At 31.2% G+C, this 18800-nt stretch overlaps 2 protein-coding genes across 3 annotated transcripts in view; one reads left to right on the forward strand and one right to left on the reverse strand.

Annotated features, from left to right (window-relative positions):
• Positions 1–1390: 1390 nt before the first annotated feature.
• tws (protein phosphatase 2 regulatory subunit tws) lies at positions 1391–5199 on the reverse strand. Of its 2 annotated transcripts, none has more exons than XM_015934916.3 (7): positions 5022–5199; positions 3772–3869; positions 2981–3440; positions 2445–2609; positions 2122–2383; positions 1899–2022; positions 1391–1633 (listed from the first exon to the last, which is right to left on the reverse strand). In XM_015934916.3, exons 1-7 carry the CDS (start codon positions 5098–5100, stop codon positions 1481–1483), a joined length of 1341 nt encoding a protein of 446 aa, XP_015790402.1. In that variant the 5' UTR covers positions 5101–5199; the 3' UTR covers positions 1391–1480. The 2 variants fall into 2 exon arrangements, with proteins under 2 accessions (XP_015790402.1, XP_015790403.1); XM_015934917.3 differs by lacking the exon at positions 5022–5199 and adding an exon at positions 3999–4558.
• A 3483-nt stretch (positions 5200–8682) lies between these two features.
• LOC107367228 (cell adhesion molecule DSCAM-like) overlaps positions 8683–18800 on the forward strand; it is a 57671-nt gene continuing 47553 nt past the window's right edge. Inside the window, exon 1 of the mRNA XM_015934912.3 lies at positions 8683–9421. Coding sequence (XP_015790398.2) covers positions 9199–9421 — 223 coding nt within the window. The 5' untranslated portion in view covers positions 8683–9198. The remainder of the gene's footprint in view (positions 9422–18800) is intronic.

An 18800-nucleotide genomic window follows, 5' to 3' on the forward strand; every position in this document is an offset into this window, starting at 1 on the left:
AACCTTCTGGCCAATTCAATCCTCGAATGGATCCAGTACCACAACAAATCGCCAATTTGATCGCTTAAAACAATAATAATGATAACAGACAGACTGTTTGGATAATTTAATAATACTTATAATGCTGATACGAAACTGTAACTTCATAAATTCTTGCATTTACCTGGAACTGAATAAACATTAATTTTCAACTTAACAATTTTTAATATCATTTTGATCTTTCTTTCTTGAACTATTGATTGTTTTTTGAATCTTATTTCATTTTGATTGCATTTTTGTTACATTTACAGACTTTTAATGAATATTTTGAATGTGGTTTATTTTACATCTGATTTGATAATTGAAATAAAATTTTACAATATTGTCAATGAAAAGAGTTTAATTGTTTCCTCAGTTTATCTGCCATTTTTCCTGAATCCAAATTAGGAAGACAAATTAATTAGTTATACCCTGTTGATGTGGTGTAACATCTGGTTATGGATTCATTAAAGTTGCTTCAACTAGTCGACAAAAGACATCGTCTTAGTCCAAGTTAAGTAACGAATAAAAATTGTGATTACATGAATTAATGGTATTTTGTTTAAGTGTATTTCATTAACATTTTTTTACTTTATCAATCGTTTTAATCATACAAATTGAATTAAAACAGACATTGATTCAACAATCTAATCAAATCAGTCAAAAGGATTAAAATTGTGTATTGAGGAGATCATATTATCATATCGACAGTAAGTAACAGTTGAGATTAACTCGTTCTTTGATTAACTATTTGTAATTGATAATCAATTGAATACTTTGAATGAGGAACAAAACTAAAGTTGACTGATTTGATTGAAGTTAATACAGACAATAGTAATAATATTAATGTAATTGTATGTTGTTAATGGCTTTTGCCTATGGGATTTTGTTTATGCTTTGATGTCCTCTTTAATCACATTCAATTTGCACATCAATGTTTCCCATATTTTATCATTTAATATAGCAACATTGAGCGACTTTTGGTACGATAATAAATAACTTCATCAATTGACATCAATTTTTGATTGAAAAATTTACTAAGAATGAATGTTCTTCAAATCTACTGCTTTTAACATCATTGTTGATGTCTTTGAATGAAATGAAATCTTTGACATATTAGGAACTCTTTGAGGCAAAGACTACGCAATAATCATAATTAGACCAAACATTCTTATTTCGTATTTTCAAATGGTCTTTAAATCCCAAGTCCATAAAAAACCAAATCGTTTCAGTCAACAATCAATTGGTTAGGAATGATTGAGTTGTTAGAAAGCCAATGGCAAATCTTTGATCCAAGTCCGATTTAAAATTGATTTCAACTCGATTTAATATTGAGCACGAAAAAATTGAAGCTTTTTGATTCTCTGGTTCATTTATGTTGATTGAATTGATTTATTATGAAAATGAAATGTTGACTCAGTGAATTTACAAAGAGTTCTCTCAATATCTCGGACTCTTGGTGTCAACCTCTATCTTGAAATATGAACAAATTATTGGTAGCAGCAACTGCTATAATGTTCTCACTTGGATGCCATGCTGTGTGTAAAATTTTTCGTGAATAGTCCAAACTTTCTACGCTTATTTCATCCTTTTTCTTTTTACCTCCAGTGTATACCTGTTAAGAGAGGAAAAAATGATTAGAAATCATTTTAAATTTTGAAAGTAGAAAGTAGAAAGGTCAAAGGATGAATCACCAATATTCAATAATTGAGTGAGAACAGTGATTTAGTTTCCCTGCAAGACAAAGGTTCTGCCTTCAGGGTTAACTAACTGACCAGATGGGGCTAGTTTCCCGCTCGAAAGCCAGGAAAGAGAGGATATGAGGAAGAAGAAAATGGGAACAAAGAAAACTAAATAAGGTCATTAACAATTTTTTTTACCTTTCTCGGTTTAAGCGCTGTTCTAGGCTTAGCTATTTCTTTGGAGGCTTCTAACATCACTTCTCTTTTTGACTGTCGATCAAATACTTTAAAAAAATTATTATAAGATCCGGTCATTATATATCTGAAAGTAAACAAGAAAATGGTTGTTAACAAAATAGATAAGATGTTGATAGTTTAACTAGTGAGCGATTTACTTTGATTGGACAAAAAGAATACTTACTGGTCAGTACCGTTGAAACAACATTCAAATTTATCGAAAATATAATCATTTTCGTACAAACTGCATAACTTTGATCTTAAATATTCATGCACGAGGTATGATTCAACTGGTTTGGTATCCATGTTGAGATCCCAAACTTTTATGGATAAGTAGTCCCTTGAAATTAAATATCTACCAGTAGAATTAAATTTAATGCCGGAAATACTTGATATAATTTCGGAAAAGAAGCTCCTATTCGTGGGATCCTCTGGCTCTTCAAAAACTTCATGAGAAAATGAAAATGATTAGAGAATGACATTAAGGATTTGTTTTGGAATGCTTACTTTTAGCATGCCGGTCACATAATGCAGAGGCTCGCATATCACATAGCCTGATGATACCTTTACTGCTACTGTAAACAAATAAATTACAATGATGAGGATGAAATTCTGCGGCTGTGATAACTTCAGTTAACTCTTCCATGTTAACTGGTTTAATATCAACGATGTCTAGAATGAAAAGAATGAAAACAAAATTAGTTTGGTCGATGATAACACAGAAACAATGTAAATTGGAACCATGAGAAGACAAAAATTTTAAAATCAATCAACACGTAATCTAAATTTTGCGTATAGCAGCTCATAATTAGTGATTTTTAATGCTAAATTAAGCAAAGTGGAAGGGAGCAGTAAATAAGACAAAATGTGTCAAGATTATTTGCTGAGTAATTTGTCTTTCAACGAAAGAAATTGATTCAAGAGCACAAAGAGCTCACTGTATTAACTAGATTAACCAATTACGTGGAGAATGATTTCAACCTCGATTGGATAAATTGTCGAGTTGAGATTTATATCGAAGGCAGATCAAAGATAACACTCACTAAAACTTTCGTCAGTGATGTCCAGGTGCCAGAGATTAATACGAAGATCATCAGCGGAAAGGTAAGTCTCTTGATCGCTATTCATTGAAATAGAGTTAATGTGATACGTGTGCGCATTGGCATATATCCTTTTAGGACAAGCCTCAACTGTTAATTCCATTGGTTTTATGACAGGTACTCGGAGGGATTTAATTGAATTGGGTTCTTTTATACACTGGCCTTCATCATCTATTAGATTATAGCCATCTATTTGCTTCTCCCTTTCGTACACTTTCCACAGTTTAATAGTTTTATCGTTAGTTGATAGGAGAAAATGAGCGGGATTTTTTCTCTTTAACCACCTTATTTTATTGATTTTTTCTTCGATTTCTAAACTTTTCAGATAGTCAAACTCTGGTTCATGGCTCTGAAAAGTTGTATAAACACTGTAGTCTCCTCTTCTTGGCACAGATTTTTTCGCCTTGAGAAGAAAAAGAAAAAAATTAGAAATCAAATTTGGTTTATAAGGCAGTAGATAGTTTCAAGATGTTAACAGCAATGGTAAAGCCTATCGCGATAGTTTAAGATAGATTCTGGGACTGAAATGTGAGAAGAATAAAGTTATGCAAGCACTAATGAGAAGACATGGGAGAGCCTTTTGATGTAACCTTGATTAACTAATCAGATAATGCTGAATGAAAGAATTAGAGATTCACTTGTTTGTAAGAAGATAGTCCGAGAGTAGAAGATTTAGAAGAGGTAATCTTCCGAATGCTGATCTTGATATTGATTAAGGTGGTATTGAAACTTACAGAATCGTCTCGTTGGAAAATAACCACTCTACCTCCCTTGTCTCCGGTTGCGAGTAGGTCCCCGTTATCATTAAATTCAACACATGATATTATATCCGCTGAAAAGAAGAACAGAGATTGCGATTAAATTAACAGAAAAAAAACATTCTTAGTTATTGCTTTAAGTGTTAAATAGTGCTTTTCACTATTTCCTTCTCAATCTACAACAGAACATAGTTAAGTAATACCTAAAGGAGACACCGAGTAAGGTGCAAATGTATCTAGATTTATTCCCTTCGGTATCATAATAAGGTGTAATTATGATTATTTTTTTATAGTTAATATTAACTATTGCGAGTGAATTGGAAGATTAACCGGTTGACACGACCAACAACGAAGTCATAAACACAATACAATAATACAACAAATAGGTAAACACATTAAAGGGAAGGTAAGTAGATGGATAAATAGAGAAAGAGAGTGAGAAAGGTTGAGTGAAAGAGAGGTGGAAAGAGACGGAGGAAGAGAAGAAAGGGAAGAAGAAAGAGTTTAAAAAAGGAGGGTAAAAGAGGGAGAGAAGAAGAAAGAAGAATGAAAGGCACACAGAAGAAAAGTAAGACACTAGACAAGACAAATAAGGCACATAAAAGATCAGAGAATAGATAGAGTATTAGGAATAGATAGAGATGAGAGAAAGGGAAAAGTGAAAAGAGGAAAGATGAACAAGAGCCGTTGGGTGAATGATGAAAATTAAACGATAAAAGAGGTTACGGGAGAAGCAAGGTTAAACCATTTTTTTCAATTATAAGATGAACCAGTGGTAAGCACTTCACTAGGGGTTCACTATTTAGGGGAACAAAAACACAATATGATGATTAGGGAGACAAAACAAGAGACGAGAGAGGGAGAGAGAGATGTTGAAAGAAGAGCAAAGATGAAATAGTGATTTGATCAAAAAATAAAGAAAATAATTTGCTTGCTTTTCTCATAACCAATCACAGGTTAGTTTACACACATAGCCATACACTCACTCACTCACTCATTAACTATCAATCAATGGTACAAAATCAATTACAAAAATAAATACATTATGAGATAGTAGAAGGTGGTGAAAAAGATGATGAAGATTAAGAATTTAAAGATGATAAGATCAATGTTTTAAATTGAAAAAATGATTAGCACAAGAGTGGTAAAAGAAAGAAGATTGACTCTCAATCAGAGCACCATACACTTTAAGCAATACATTTTCTTGTATTTTTCTTTCTTCTTACCTTCGCTAATGTCATCATCTAATGAACCTTTAACCTGTTCAAAAGTCCATTGAATATCGGAAAATTCAGATTGCGCCATGAGCTGAATGGCTAAATTAACTTAATTAAAAGAGTTGTTTGGATATATTTAGAAGTAAAACTGATTGAAATTCAGTTGGAAAACATTGAACACTTTCAAGAAAAGAGCACTGGGGGAAAATGGAATCGATCCAAAGATCCAAAAGCTTGGCCAAGTTACCAAGTCAACCAGTAGATGGCAACATGGAAGAATCCAGGTTAAAATTTTCACAAAAAATACAAAATTAAATTTTTACTAAACCAATTTAAAAGTAACAAAAGGTTAAAATTAATCAGAAAAAATCTAAACTTAATCAGCAATCAATGATATTTATATTTGATCCGAATGATCGATTAAATCTGAGAAAAATTGATTTGTTAATTTGCCAAAGAAGTGAAATAGTTTATCTGACAACCAATAGATGGCAACAGGTAGGCTTAAGTGTTAAAGCTTTGACAAGATAATGTTGCTTATCAATTGAAACAAATCTTTTCATCTTATCTGGCAATTCAAGCCCAATTACCATTAACAGCCCAGTACAATTTATGTTACGAACAAGCTACAAGTTACATTATCATAAGAACCCCATTTTTTCGCAAGGTTAGAATAGATATAAAATATTAATCCGATGATCATTAAAATGCTAGCAATAATAAATGACGATAAAAAGGCTATATCATGGCAAGAAGATTCGGAACCAGAAAGAGATTCATTTAATTTGAGATTAAGCAAACTGTAGATGTGTTTCTCATCGCCATCAAGATCAAGACCAAAAGTCAAATCCCAAATTGAGCATAAACCCTTTTTACACTCAAATGTATCTGGTAGGTCAACCGAACATAAATTGCCAACAATTTTATTGAAATTTGGCCGATCATCTGTGAAAGATCCTATGGTTCCATCGAAACTCAAACTGTAATCACCCACAATAGGAAAAGTATAATTGCACAAAATGTTGAGAAATAAACTTTCATGCGACAATGAGACGATAAGAAATTTCGGAATTTTGTCAAATGTATTGATCCAAAATTGAACTAAATTCATCTTTTCTTTATTATAAGTTGATACTCATTATCGCCCTAAATCTGGTAACCACCGCACTTGGTGAAACCTAGTTGATACCAGGGTAGTTCACTTGCATCTTGAGCGATTATTGAATCTTTTTCATCCAATCTTAGCGCTAGATTATAATTGGCATTGTACACTAGGTCCAAGAGTTCAATAGCGTAAGGTGACTGTTTAAATGTGAAAGGCTGAGCAATTCAAGTACAAATCAAGTTTCCATTCATGTAGATGGATGATCCAGTCATGAGCCGGTTTTTATTATTGTATACACTAGATTGAGTTGAACCTGAATCCAATTTAAGACAACTGAACTTTAAAGTCTTTTTCTGTCCAGCAAATGTTAACATGATTCCATGACTTTTACTTGGATCCATATTGTATGCTACCAATATTCCAGCACATAAATTAAGGCAACCATAAGTAACTCCACCACGTCTACAACAAGGTATATGATTACAACCACCAGCACCACAACGAACTAAGGTTGAGATCGACTCTGTACAAGTAGGAGCTAGTGCTCATTCGATAATTACAAAGTGGTAAACAAGATGATTTCATTCCTGCTCGAGCACAACATGCAGTTTCATTGTAAGTATTTCTTCTTCAGGTTCAGGTTCCTCTATTGGCGGTGTTGAGAATATAACTCGACTTGATCCACGACTAGCAACATATTTATTTTCTGCTGAAACATAAACTTATAACATACCTTGAACCAGGTTTAAGACCATCTAACAAATAAGGTGATGATTTAGCTATTGAAACATTGTAATTGGTAACTTCGTCTTTAGACGACTCTCGCCAGTGAATATTGTATTTCAAAATAGTTTCACCTAATCTCTTTGGTGGGGACCATTTGAGCACAGCCCAATCATGGTGAACTGAGGCAACAGCAAAATCACTTGACAAGACTCCATGGAAATCGAGATAACAAAATAGCTGAAATTCAACTGTTCAGCTGTACCTTTACAGAAAGATCAACCCATTTGTCCAAAGCTCATTGTCGATGCAGCATTTTTAATGTCTGGTAACTCAGATGTCGGTCTAATTGGTTTTAAGGTTGACTCCTTACCTTAACTTTTGGTTGAACTTTGGGTTAAAGTTCTTACGGTTGCTGAAGGTAGACTAGTACCAAATTTGTTAATGGCTAATTTGGCCTTTCATACATTGTGAATGGTTTTAAATTAGTGGCTTTAAATTCATCAAGATTCTCATTATTTAACGAAGTCCTGAGATAGTGGTGGAGTTGACGAATCGCCGTCACTTTTTGACCTATTTGAAGCTAATTCTGTGACTGATTTCGGAATAATATTTATCCAGTTTCATAGCGATGATAGTCATCCACAAAAATAAAAACGAGGAATTCGAAATAAGGCTTTCACCATTTCCAATTTTAAGCACATTCATAAACATAATTGTTATAAATGCTATTAAATCGGCCAATATTATTAATAAATATCAACCAGATGTTGAAAAGATAACTTTCATCTGTAATAAGGAACCAGGTATTGATTTAAACAATTGAAGCCTAAATATTAATGCAAAGATTTAATCAACTTGATTGAAGCAATACTTAATTTTTAAGTATTTATTAAACAACATATTTGTTAAACATTAAAATTTTCAATGAACAACACACAAAATCTTTTGTGATTCTTAATTCAATAACAATTTCTGATTAAATTAAAGATTTGCACACATATACACCTTCCAACGAGTTTTTTGTAATAATTTCTGGTTCCAACACCTGAAAAAAGGAAATTATGTTTACTTAATATTGTAAGAATGTCCTGGCGGGCGACCGTTCTGGTGACGGCTCCGGAATTCGGGCGGGCGACCGTCCAAATGCCCGATCCTGAGTTCGGACGATTCTTGGCTTGACCTTGATTTCTTATCTCCATACACATAGCCTTTTATTGTAATATCAGTATGCCTCATCAAGAATCTTTGTTAACATTGAAACATCATGTTTATAAGAGGACATCGGTGAGGCCAACAGTTTATCATTGGATCAACTCCTGGAAGTTTGTTCTTAACATGTCAAAAAAGAGTAACCCTCTTTGTATATGAATCATAAATCTTTGCAATAATCACTATTTTATAATCTGACGGCATACTGACGCTGATTTAAATAAATTTGGTCACATGAAATTAAGAAAAATTTTATCACCGAATCATGCCACTTGTGGGAACGTTCAAACTAATTGGCCAGTAAATGACATAAGTCGACTAGTAAGATTATTCGTCCTTGTAAATTATTATTTGACCTTAGTTTGACCTCTAAAATCGTTAGGAGCGATTTCCGGAAATGACCTTGGATGTCCTTGGCGGATTCAATTGTTTGGCTAATTGACAAGATTAACTTACCAAAAAATGTTATCCAATTGGGAGGAAAAATTTGTTTCATCAGATGGCGCTTTAAGAAGAAAGTGAAACTTGGTGAAAGGAAGAAAAAGAAAGAGAAGATTAGAATGATGATGATAAGGTTACTGGGAGAGAGAGAGAGTCCATGATGTTTCATGTGTGTAACAAGTTTTCATTGAGTAACCATGATTCTGAATTCACTCACTTTTCAGGCTTTTATGCGAAAAGGAAAGTGAGTTGACATTTCAATAGGAAAAAATATTAACAAAAAGGTGAATCTTTTGATAATTATAATTATTAATTATTGATAATAAACAATAACAATCAACAGTTGAGACAAGAGTAACCAACAATGTTAACTATGGATTGATTCAGTTCGTTATGAATGAAATTGATTGACTTAAACCATGATGACCCTAAGTTATCATGGTAATCATGATCAACTAATCAATTTGCAAATAGATACTTTTGCTGTTCCCTGTTAATCATTATTACTTTCATCACCATCATCATCGCCATAACCATCACTAACCAAGCAACACATCAAAAAATCGTTTCATTTTTACTCCCTGTGTTATCACCAACCATTATCATTATCATTATTTATTTCTTGCTAATATTATTTAATATAACATCTATTATCGATATACAATCATTGTTTTCCAATTTATTAAATTGTGGCAACTTGTTCAAATGGCTAACTTAACCACCAATCTAACCTTAACCTTGTCTTTAATTACACTTGTGAATTTGATTAGTCAAGGTTATTCAGTTAACGATGTAAGACTGCAATTAATTAAACCTGCCAATAGCACGGAATTATCATCAAAGTGTCCAAATTGTTCCAATGATACAAATTCAAGCAACAATTTTCACAAAAGGACAAAAAGAGCTTCAAAAGATTTAAACAGACGAGGTAAGTTGACCAAACAAAAACCATGAATGATTATGAATCCAATGAAACCTTTCCTTAATCACCAATCAAACTAATCCTCACGATTAAATTGTCCCAACATCTAAACCCAATTTAACCAATTTAACAATGTTCATTATAATTCAACTAAACTCCAACAAATGATTAAATCGAGACTCGTTAACAAATTTTACCTGCAAACCTCAATCATTTCCTCCATTGAATAACACAATCAAATATTAACACAATTAACCAACAAAGTCACAATCAAAAATTTAATTTTAACTCAATTAATTTACAATTCAAGTTTTTTTTTCATTGAAACATGAAGTCAAAAATGGTCCAAACCTGGAATGGACAAAATTGCAAGGCAACTTAAAATAGACTTTTTTCCCAATTCAACCCCAAAAATCTAATTAAATTTTTGGTTGACCAAGTTAATTTTTTAAACTAATTATATTTCCAAATTAAAAGACGAAACCAATTAATTAGATTGCCTGGGATTGAGACAAAATTAGGTTCAACTTGAAGGTAAATCTAAAGCAAGCCAAAGTACAAAATATTCAAGTGAAACAATTAGAAACAATTGAATGGTTAGACGAAATGTTTAACTCAAAAAAGCAGAATCACAATCAATTTAATTTCAAGATCAATTGAAAGTTAATTCAAGTTTCCAGTCAAAAAAGAGGTAAATCTTCACATGTAATTATATGCTTGTCTTTTGCTGCTTCAATATTGATTCATTTCTTTAGCTCAACATAATAGATATGATGCTCTTCATGTTGAATTTATGTTATAATACCAGTAATAATAATAATTTGTATTTTCATGGTAAATGAAAAATAAAAATATCTCAAAAGCAACCTTTCAACTGATCAAATTACGCTGTCTTTCATATGAATTTTTAGAGTACTTTTCCTATTCAACTTATCCTCATCATTTTCATCATCATCATCATATCCATTTCTCATCTTGAATCTTCACTCATCAAAAAAAACTGATCACTTTTATCTTCACAGTCATTCAATATTTTCACCGAATCTCCAATTTCAGCCAATAAAACCTCAGTTTCATCCAATTTTCAAACCCTTTCAACTCTAATTTTTTCGTGTTTCCTTTACCATCATCAACAGCAAGTTAACAACAACATCCTTTTTTGTCGAAAATGAAACAATTGAAAAACAATAATTGTATCGTTCAAGTCTCTAATCAAATTACATACAGAACTTTTAGACTGGCAAAACATTAAACACTTAAATGTTCATTTGCAATAAAACAATCGACTTTTAACTGAAAAACTATTGCAATCAGATGAGATTCTTATCACTTTTCACCAAAGTAAAGTGAAATTCAAATGTAAAATGAACATCAAAAGTCTTCAATGTTGACCTGATAAAGTGATCTATTGAGCCTTCAAAACATTTGCTCGAACTCGAGACTTCTGAGCTTCTGTGGTTATGATTACAGTCTTATCCCAAACTATCAAAACTGAAGTGAAAGTCCAAGCTGAGTTAAAGTTCTGAGTGAAGTTTACTCATCAGTCTGATTCATTAATCTTCTCGTTTTATTAAGAGTGAAAATTCATGATGAAAATGATGAGTTGATTTGAACCTTGAATTATGTTGAACATGATATTATTTAACAAAATGTTAACCTTTCCTTTGAAACATTGAAATTGAATCATTTGTATTTCATCTTTTTTTGTGTGTGATTCCCTATTCAAATGTTCATACTTTTTTTCAATTTGAAATGATAAGTTGATGATAACCATGAAAGATGATGAAACTGAATGAGTTGAAAGGAAAAGTTTTCTTGATATAAAACGGTAAAGTGAGATGGTGAAGAATGGGAAAAAGATGAACCCAAAAATGATAAAAGGTTGGATAAGATTGAATAAGACGAACAAGATTGAAAAAAATAAACACAGGTTTTTGTGGTAAAAATAATGTTTCATCTTCTTTCTCTTCCTTCTTATCATCACTTTCATCTTTTGTTTCTTTACCTGAACGATCAATACCTCTGAACGTTTTCACATGAAAATGTTTCAATTTGTAACTTGCAACTTCAACTATCAAATAGTAATACAAAATACCTTTAAAAAGATGATCACTTGAGATGCTTTGAACACTTTAGAGATTGCTTTTCATCTTTCATTACACTTTTACATTTTCCAACACAATCTTGATTTGCATCTTCTTTACTAATTATAGATACAAATTGTGACAATTGATACAATTGTTGCCTTGTTGGTGTTTGATAATTGTTGTTTGTCACCAAAATAGTTTGCTAGACAAGGTATAATAATGAAAGGCAATTGATTGTGATTTAGTGTTTGCTTTGTAAGCTATAATTTCATCTAATGTTAACCAAGAAAATTATATCACCACAAATGGTTTGAAACCTTTTTTTGGATGCTTTTTGTTTTCACCAAAGATTGGTTTTTACCTTTCCAACAAATCCATCAAATGTATTAGGAAAACAAAATTGTAAAAGAAAGAAAAGAGGAAAAAGTTGAAAATAATTTTGAAAATTACTGAACAAAGAGCTTGATAAATGCTCCATTCTTTACTGATTTTCACTGGAAACACCGTCTAATTCATAGTCTAATGTTGTTTTATCTTTGCTTCAGAATTAAAGTTGTGATTGTTCAACCTTCAATTCAAGTAAAATTACAATTTTGAATTACCATTTCAGATGATGCCAAGTGAAGCTTTTATCATCACTTAACATCTCAATTTTCATCACAACACTAACTGTTGAATTTTAAAGTCTTCAATAATCTAACATTTGATTTACACAAAGTTGAATGTTTATCATCGGGTACCTTTACTTTACATTCGAGCTTCATTTTTCAGCATATTCAATGTCGAGGAGTCTGGCAAACAGTCGATAACAGACGAACTGAAAAATTAAGATGAGTAGCAAGTGCAGGTCTACCTCTGGACCAAGATGGTCAGACATATTCAACTTATTTTTGCTTGATTTTTTGGAAAGCGTTTTTATTTGAAAATAGATTATTATTTTTGAGCGATTTCAATTGATAAATTCAAAGCTTTTTTAACAAAAGCTTAACTACTGGATAATGAAAATTGAACAAATTGGACAAAAATAGGGAAAAATAAAGTTCTCTATTATATTTTCATCACATTCTCGAGTTTTTTTTCAGAGTTTTCGGTAAAATTGTTGTTCCTTTGGGAAGACAAATATTTTATTATGGAGATCTCAAATTCAGAATAATAAAAAACAAACTTTTATTAAAAAAGAGCTAAAATCCGCTTCTGAAAATTCTGACCTTTGTAACATTGATTCGATTGAAATGAAAATTTTTGATTTATAACAATAATATGGATTATGAGCTAAGCCACCGATTAAAGTGTTTTTAGGATAAACACTGAATTTTTATTCAAAGAGGAAGGTTTCCATTCTTGATAAGTATTCATAAGAGCCATTACTTGAGGAGGATAAAATTTAAATTTATCATGTGAATATCAAGGTGAGAATGAATAATATAAATGAGCGAATAAGCTTAGCTTGTAATTTCATCGCATTTGGTTGCATTAATTTTATACTTTTTCATATTTCGTTTGTTAACTGAGCTTGAAATTTGCTTGAAAACGAAATAAAAGTTTTCCTACAAAATTGATCGTTGACTTGATCATCATTCAACATTTTCCTTCAATCTGTTTACTCACTCATCAAATCAATCTATCAATTTTAACTTTGTCCAGTTTACCATTTAAACATCATGATTGACTGAACTCAAATCAACTGAAAACTAATATTTATCTTGCACCAAAAATGAACTGAAACGAGAAAAAATAGTGACTTCAAGATTGAATTGAAAGCAATAAAAGTTAATGTACAATAAGCATACCAAAGTAAACTTTAAATCCCAACATTTATTATCTATTAAATGTTGTATATCTTAATAACAATGATAATAAAGGTTAAATTAAATGACTTCGACAATCATTTTGATATTATTATGCAGACCATTGGATTTTCATCTCGAAATAGGATAACATCATTTGCCTTATTCAATGGAGTGATAAGTTTCATCAGTGAAAAGTTTTCAAAAACTCAACTAATTCCATCAGAAGCTGATTGAACCTGTAATCTTGTAAATTGAAACTTTTGTTTGATAATTTTTCGATTCTATTATTATAACTTTTGCTGATTCAATCATTCGTTATGAAATGGATTGAATTGAAAATGTATTCAAATAGTTTCAGGGCAAAAGATAATAAGAATCTTCAAAATTGTGATTATGAAGCAACATTTTTGTTGTGCATTTCATCATCTAATAAGCAAGGAAAATAGATAAATATGAAAAAACTTTTGATTGAAAATTGGAAGTTTGGGTGAAATATTGAAAGATTGCAAATGTTGGTGGTTAAGGTCAATATGATAATAATAGTTGACGGTTAATGGTAATATTAATGATGAACAGGGAAGCAAAAAACATAACTGAGCAATAATAGAGAGGGAATGGAGTGAGGAAACAATAGACTGGGAGTTTAGTTTATCATAATAAGAAACAATGGGAAGATAACGATGATAATAATGAAAACCGTAAAGGATGAGATGTAACATTGAATTATATGATTAACCATGAAATGAATGGAACAAAATTTATCATGAGAATGATGATGGAAGGGATAAAAAGAAAGAAGATTACAAATCAAATTGAAGGAGACAGAAGATGATGATGATTGAAAAGGTAAATGATGCTATAGTTGCAACGTTATATGACGCTGACGATTACAATGGCAGAGTCTCAACAGGGAGTAAAAAGTGCAACCATGAGTAGATAATGATGATATTAATAATAATGGAAATGAAAATAAAAGATACAAATAAGAACAAGATTCGGAGTAAAAATTCAAAAGTCCAGACATGAGAATGGAATTATGCAGATGATTAGATAGGGAGTGAAGATGATAACAGGGAGTAATTATAACGTCATCGAATAAGATGCTATAAATGTTGCGAATAACGAACGATGATAGAATGAAACTTATGAAGATGAAAATCATAAAGATCATGAAAATGACGATTAAAAATATCGATGAGTGTAATAATTTTTTGCTGCGTAAAATGACCCTACTGTATGTTATATTTGATGCGGTGAAAGAGACTTGTCTGAGTTGAAAAGTCAACCCCTATCGACCTAAAAAATTACATCGACCACTGAAAATATTATGATGATGATGAAGATGGTTATGAAGATGGGGAGAATGATGATAGAGAAGATGATAATGAAGATTGTTATGAGTGGACGATGGTAAGGATGATAGTGCGGATGAAGATAAAGATGATTATTAAGATGATGACGATTGAAAATGTCGATCAGTAAAATAAATTTTTTTGCGTAAATGACCCTATTGTTTGGTATGTTTGATGCGATTAAAGAGACTTGTCTGGGTTGAAAAGTCAATCCCTATCGGCCTGAAAGAAATTTACTTCGACCATTGAAAATATTATGATGATGATGAAGATAATTATAAAGATGGTGAGGGTGAGGGTAAGGATGATGATGATGAAGATGATGACGATGAAAATGATGATGATTATTCAAAGCCATTGTGACCATCTTCTTTATGATATTAATGTGATCTAAATGACATTACAAAACTGAGTATTCAAAGAGATTATCCTTTTACTTTGATTTCTTGTTGTCTATTTTCACCCAATTTTCTGGTACAAAAGGCAACAATCATGATGAGGATTATTTTGGAAGTATCATTATCTGATTATGATGATGATTATCATTTGGAAAGAGCAAGAATGATGAAGCAAAAGAAATGAAGAGACAAAAATATGTTAAAGATTGACATTCACTGCAGCTTTAATGTTGACCAGAGAAACAAATTGAGTAAAGATTATTATCTCTCTCTCTCTCTTTATCCATATTTACTTGGCCAACTGAAAGTAACATTGAGACACACTGAAATCATGGTAAACATGATAACCATCATTGTTCATCTTCATAAGTCAATTCAACCTTTTCATTTTGACTGCCAACTTTATCATCTTTTCATCTTCTCTTGTGCATAACGAACAAAATAAAAGCAAAATTTAATGCAAACTCAAACCAATTCAATTCATGAACTTTTACATGAAATGAAAATTATTTAAAAGGCAACCATTATAACTCGTTTTTTTCAACTTTTATTACTTGTTTATGCATAATGATGATGATGAAGATAATGACAATTGAAAAACAACTATTAAGCCAAAGATTATGCAAAAGAGTAGAAATGAAGAGAAATAAACAAAAATACAAATTATTATTTCTTATAATTTGTATCATCATCATTATCATTTCTTATGTTTCCACCAATTTTGTGTATCTTTTAAATCTTGATGATTCTCATTCCCTCATCATCCTCATCCTCATCCTTCTTAACCATTTTCACAGCTTTTGTTTGTCTCTGTTTCCTGTTTATTGCTCAGTATTTATATCATTTTTTTGCTGCTGCTGCCTTCTCATCATTTTCAAAAGATGATCATCATCATGATGATCCTTTCCTGAAGCTGATTCCAACAGCAATTTCAACCATGAACCAAAAATTACCCTCCTTTAATCATCATCATCATCATTTCTTATAATGATAGTCCATACATTACTCCACCTTTTTGATGCTTTTTTGCACCCAAACTTCAGTAGTCAGAGACTCGGATGGGAAACCACTTGAAAATGATGAAGCAAAGCTTCTTAGTTAAAGCAAAGGGAAAAACTTTCAATGCAAAATGGTTCAATCAGATTTGATGATCAACTACCAAGTTGAAAAAAAAGTATATTTCACTCCCAGTCAAATTGACCATCTGATAAGGCAAAACAAATGTTGTTGTTCATGATGAACATCATCTGTTATCATTATCTGGATAAACTTTCTTCAATGCAAAACGTTAACATAAACCACAATGAAAATTGATGATCCTTGTGATTGTATCCAAATACAGTTAAACAACTACAGAATTAATCATTGATTAATCTTTTTACACCACTTTTTGTTTCCGATTTTCTGAGCTTTTTTTACTTTGCAAAAACTTGAACTCATTAAAATTTTTAAATTGAATTTTCATTGTTTCATGTTCAATGAACGGAAAACATTAAAAGATGATTTTTCATTTGCAATCTTAACCTATTAAGCAACACTTTTGGAACACACTTTTCATGGAAAAAAGCTTTGAATGGGAAAAAATTTTCATAGTTAATTGATTAACTGTTTGGAAAGGGACGATCATAATGATTACCTGATGATATAAAGCATCCATTTTTTATCCTCAAACATTTAATCACAATCAATGTCAACTCAACCATGAGACCGGAATTCCAATAAGCAGAATTTTCTTCATCAGAATTGATAGAAAACAAGGTTGAATGAGAAACGTCTCTTTACCTTCGCTTTATAATAAACATTCATATTCAGGATTCATGATGAAAATAGATTCTCAATGAACCAAAGAATTGCAAGGTTTACTGCAAAATTTCAACATTTTTGCTCTTTCATTCATCTTAAATGTTTACTTTGATGGAATGGAAAAGGTTCAATAGTTTTCATTGTTGTAATAAATTAGACAATTAGAGTTGAATATTAATTACAGAGACTGTGATGATTCCATGATATTTGATGAATTTTTTTTCAAATAAAATTTCAACTCAAAAAGTGAACCAAAGAAAAGGTGAGATTCTTGAAATTCAGTTGAATTCCAAATTCAGGCATTTTTAGTATTCATGAAGGGAAACATTTTATTTGATTAAACTGGTACAATGAAAAAGGGTCAATTTTTATCTACTTTCATGCATTTAAATATCAATATAACTGGATGAAAGAAGTGAAAGAAGAAAATTTTTTTCTCTTTCATTCCAATAACTTTCATTGATTGTACATTTGTGAATAGGCGAAAAAGTCTGACTTTATTTCGACCTTTTCATCCTTTAAAAGTTCCAATTTTAAAAAAGTTTCCAAATATTTCGAAAAGTCAAACTTTTGTTCGGCAAATTGTCACAATTCGACTTTCAATATTCATATATTTCACAAAACATTATATCTTCAACTTGGAATGTACAAATTGGGTTCTTGATATATTTCCCGTTTATGCAGCGCAAAGCTTTACCTTAAATTTTGGACAAATTGATTTGTTTGCCCGATAACTCAAAAACTATACTCAATGGAATCGATTTTTCAAATCGGCATAAAATTTTGCATCTTATACGAGACTGAACTAAATGAATGTATTTTTCAGAAAATCTTCCTATTCTTTTAGCCAATATCCTTTAAGTCGGACTATAGATAAACAGACAAATCAAGAGACTGAATCAAACAAGTTAGAAAGTTTCATGTCTTGACTTAACCATGATTGATGGATAAATGATTGACTTTTGTTTCTATGATTGATCCCATAGTTTATCAGCTAATCATTTCAATTTCTGGTCCAATTATCATTCTGTTTCTGAAAGTTTCAACATTTGGTTAGAAGAAGAAAGAGAAAGGTTGATAAACAGAGGAATAATTTTTTTTCTTTGTTGTATTCATCTTTTGTTTCAACAGCACATTTGACAGATTCAGTCAATATGAGAACAAAAAGCATGATAATAAAAACAAGAAAAGTTTGAAAACAAAAAACTGGTTGAAAAGTTGCAAGTAAATGCAATTGTAAGAAGAAGACGAGGGAAGAAGATAAGGAAGATGAAAATGGACAGAAAAGATGAGAAACAAAATAAGGTTGAACAAGAAAGGAAACACGAAAAAAAGTCTAGAAAAAGATGAAATACGAAAGATTGAGACCGGATCCGGAAAGGGGTGAAACTAGGAGCGTCCAGTGAAACAAAGTGTAAGTGACTTGAAGAAGGGATAAAAGATGAGAATCACTGTTAGCCCATTAGAAAGAGTGTCCGGTTTAGTTTGGGTGAATCTTGGATAAGATGATGATGATTGGAATGAGAACTTTTTTTCTTCTTTTTTTGACTTCTTTCACATTGAACAAGAGCAAGATCCATTAAGATTGGAGAAAGACAAGAGAATGGTCAAGATCACAATTTGGTCATCGTTCTCATCATCATTATCTTCTTTACTCTCAGAATCATTGATTCATTCTCGACTGATAAATGTGCAATTTAATCTAATCCATTTCATGGAGACACTTTGTCCACTCAAGATAATCAAATGATGATTACTAACAAGTTTAACTAATCATTTCAATTTTTCATCTCATTCATCTTTGGCCAATTTTCATCATTTGCATTTCATTTTGTTTCGTTATTTGTTCATCACTCTCAGAGTTTTATCCCGTTCTGTGTAAGCTTGATTAATCTTTACTTTTAATGATGTTCTTGAAAGTAATTGACAACTAATTATATCATGCTAATCAATTG

The sequence above is a fragment of the Tetranychus urticae genome, chromosome 1 (assembly GCF_039701765.1).
Source record: "Tetranychus urticae isolate SD_2017Ah chromosome 1, NJAU_TeUrti_SD_1.0, whole genome shotgun sequence".
In the NCBI taxonomy this organism is placed as follows: Eukaryota; Metazoa; Arthropoda; class Arachnida; order Trombidiformes; family Tetranychidae; genus Tetranychus; species Tetranychus urticae.

Bases quoted from the DNA above. Each gene is read 5' to 3' on its own strand.
- tws (XM_015934916.3), bottom strand. From the start codon at position 5,100: ATGGCGCAATCTGAATTTTCCGATATTCAATGGACTTTTGAACAGGTT. The intron at 2,610-2,980 runs GTGAGTGTTATC...TTTTCATTCTAG, and splicing joins CATCACTGACGAAAGTTTTA to ACATCGTTGATATTAAACCA. The intron at 1,634-1,898 runs GTAAAAAAAATT...CTCTCTTAACAG, and splicing joins CAGCGCTTAAACCGAGAAAG to GTATACACTGGAGGTAAAAA.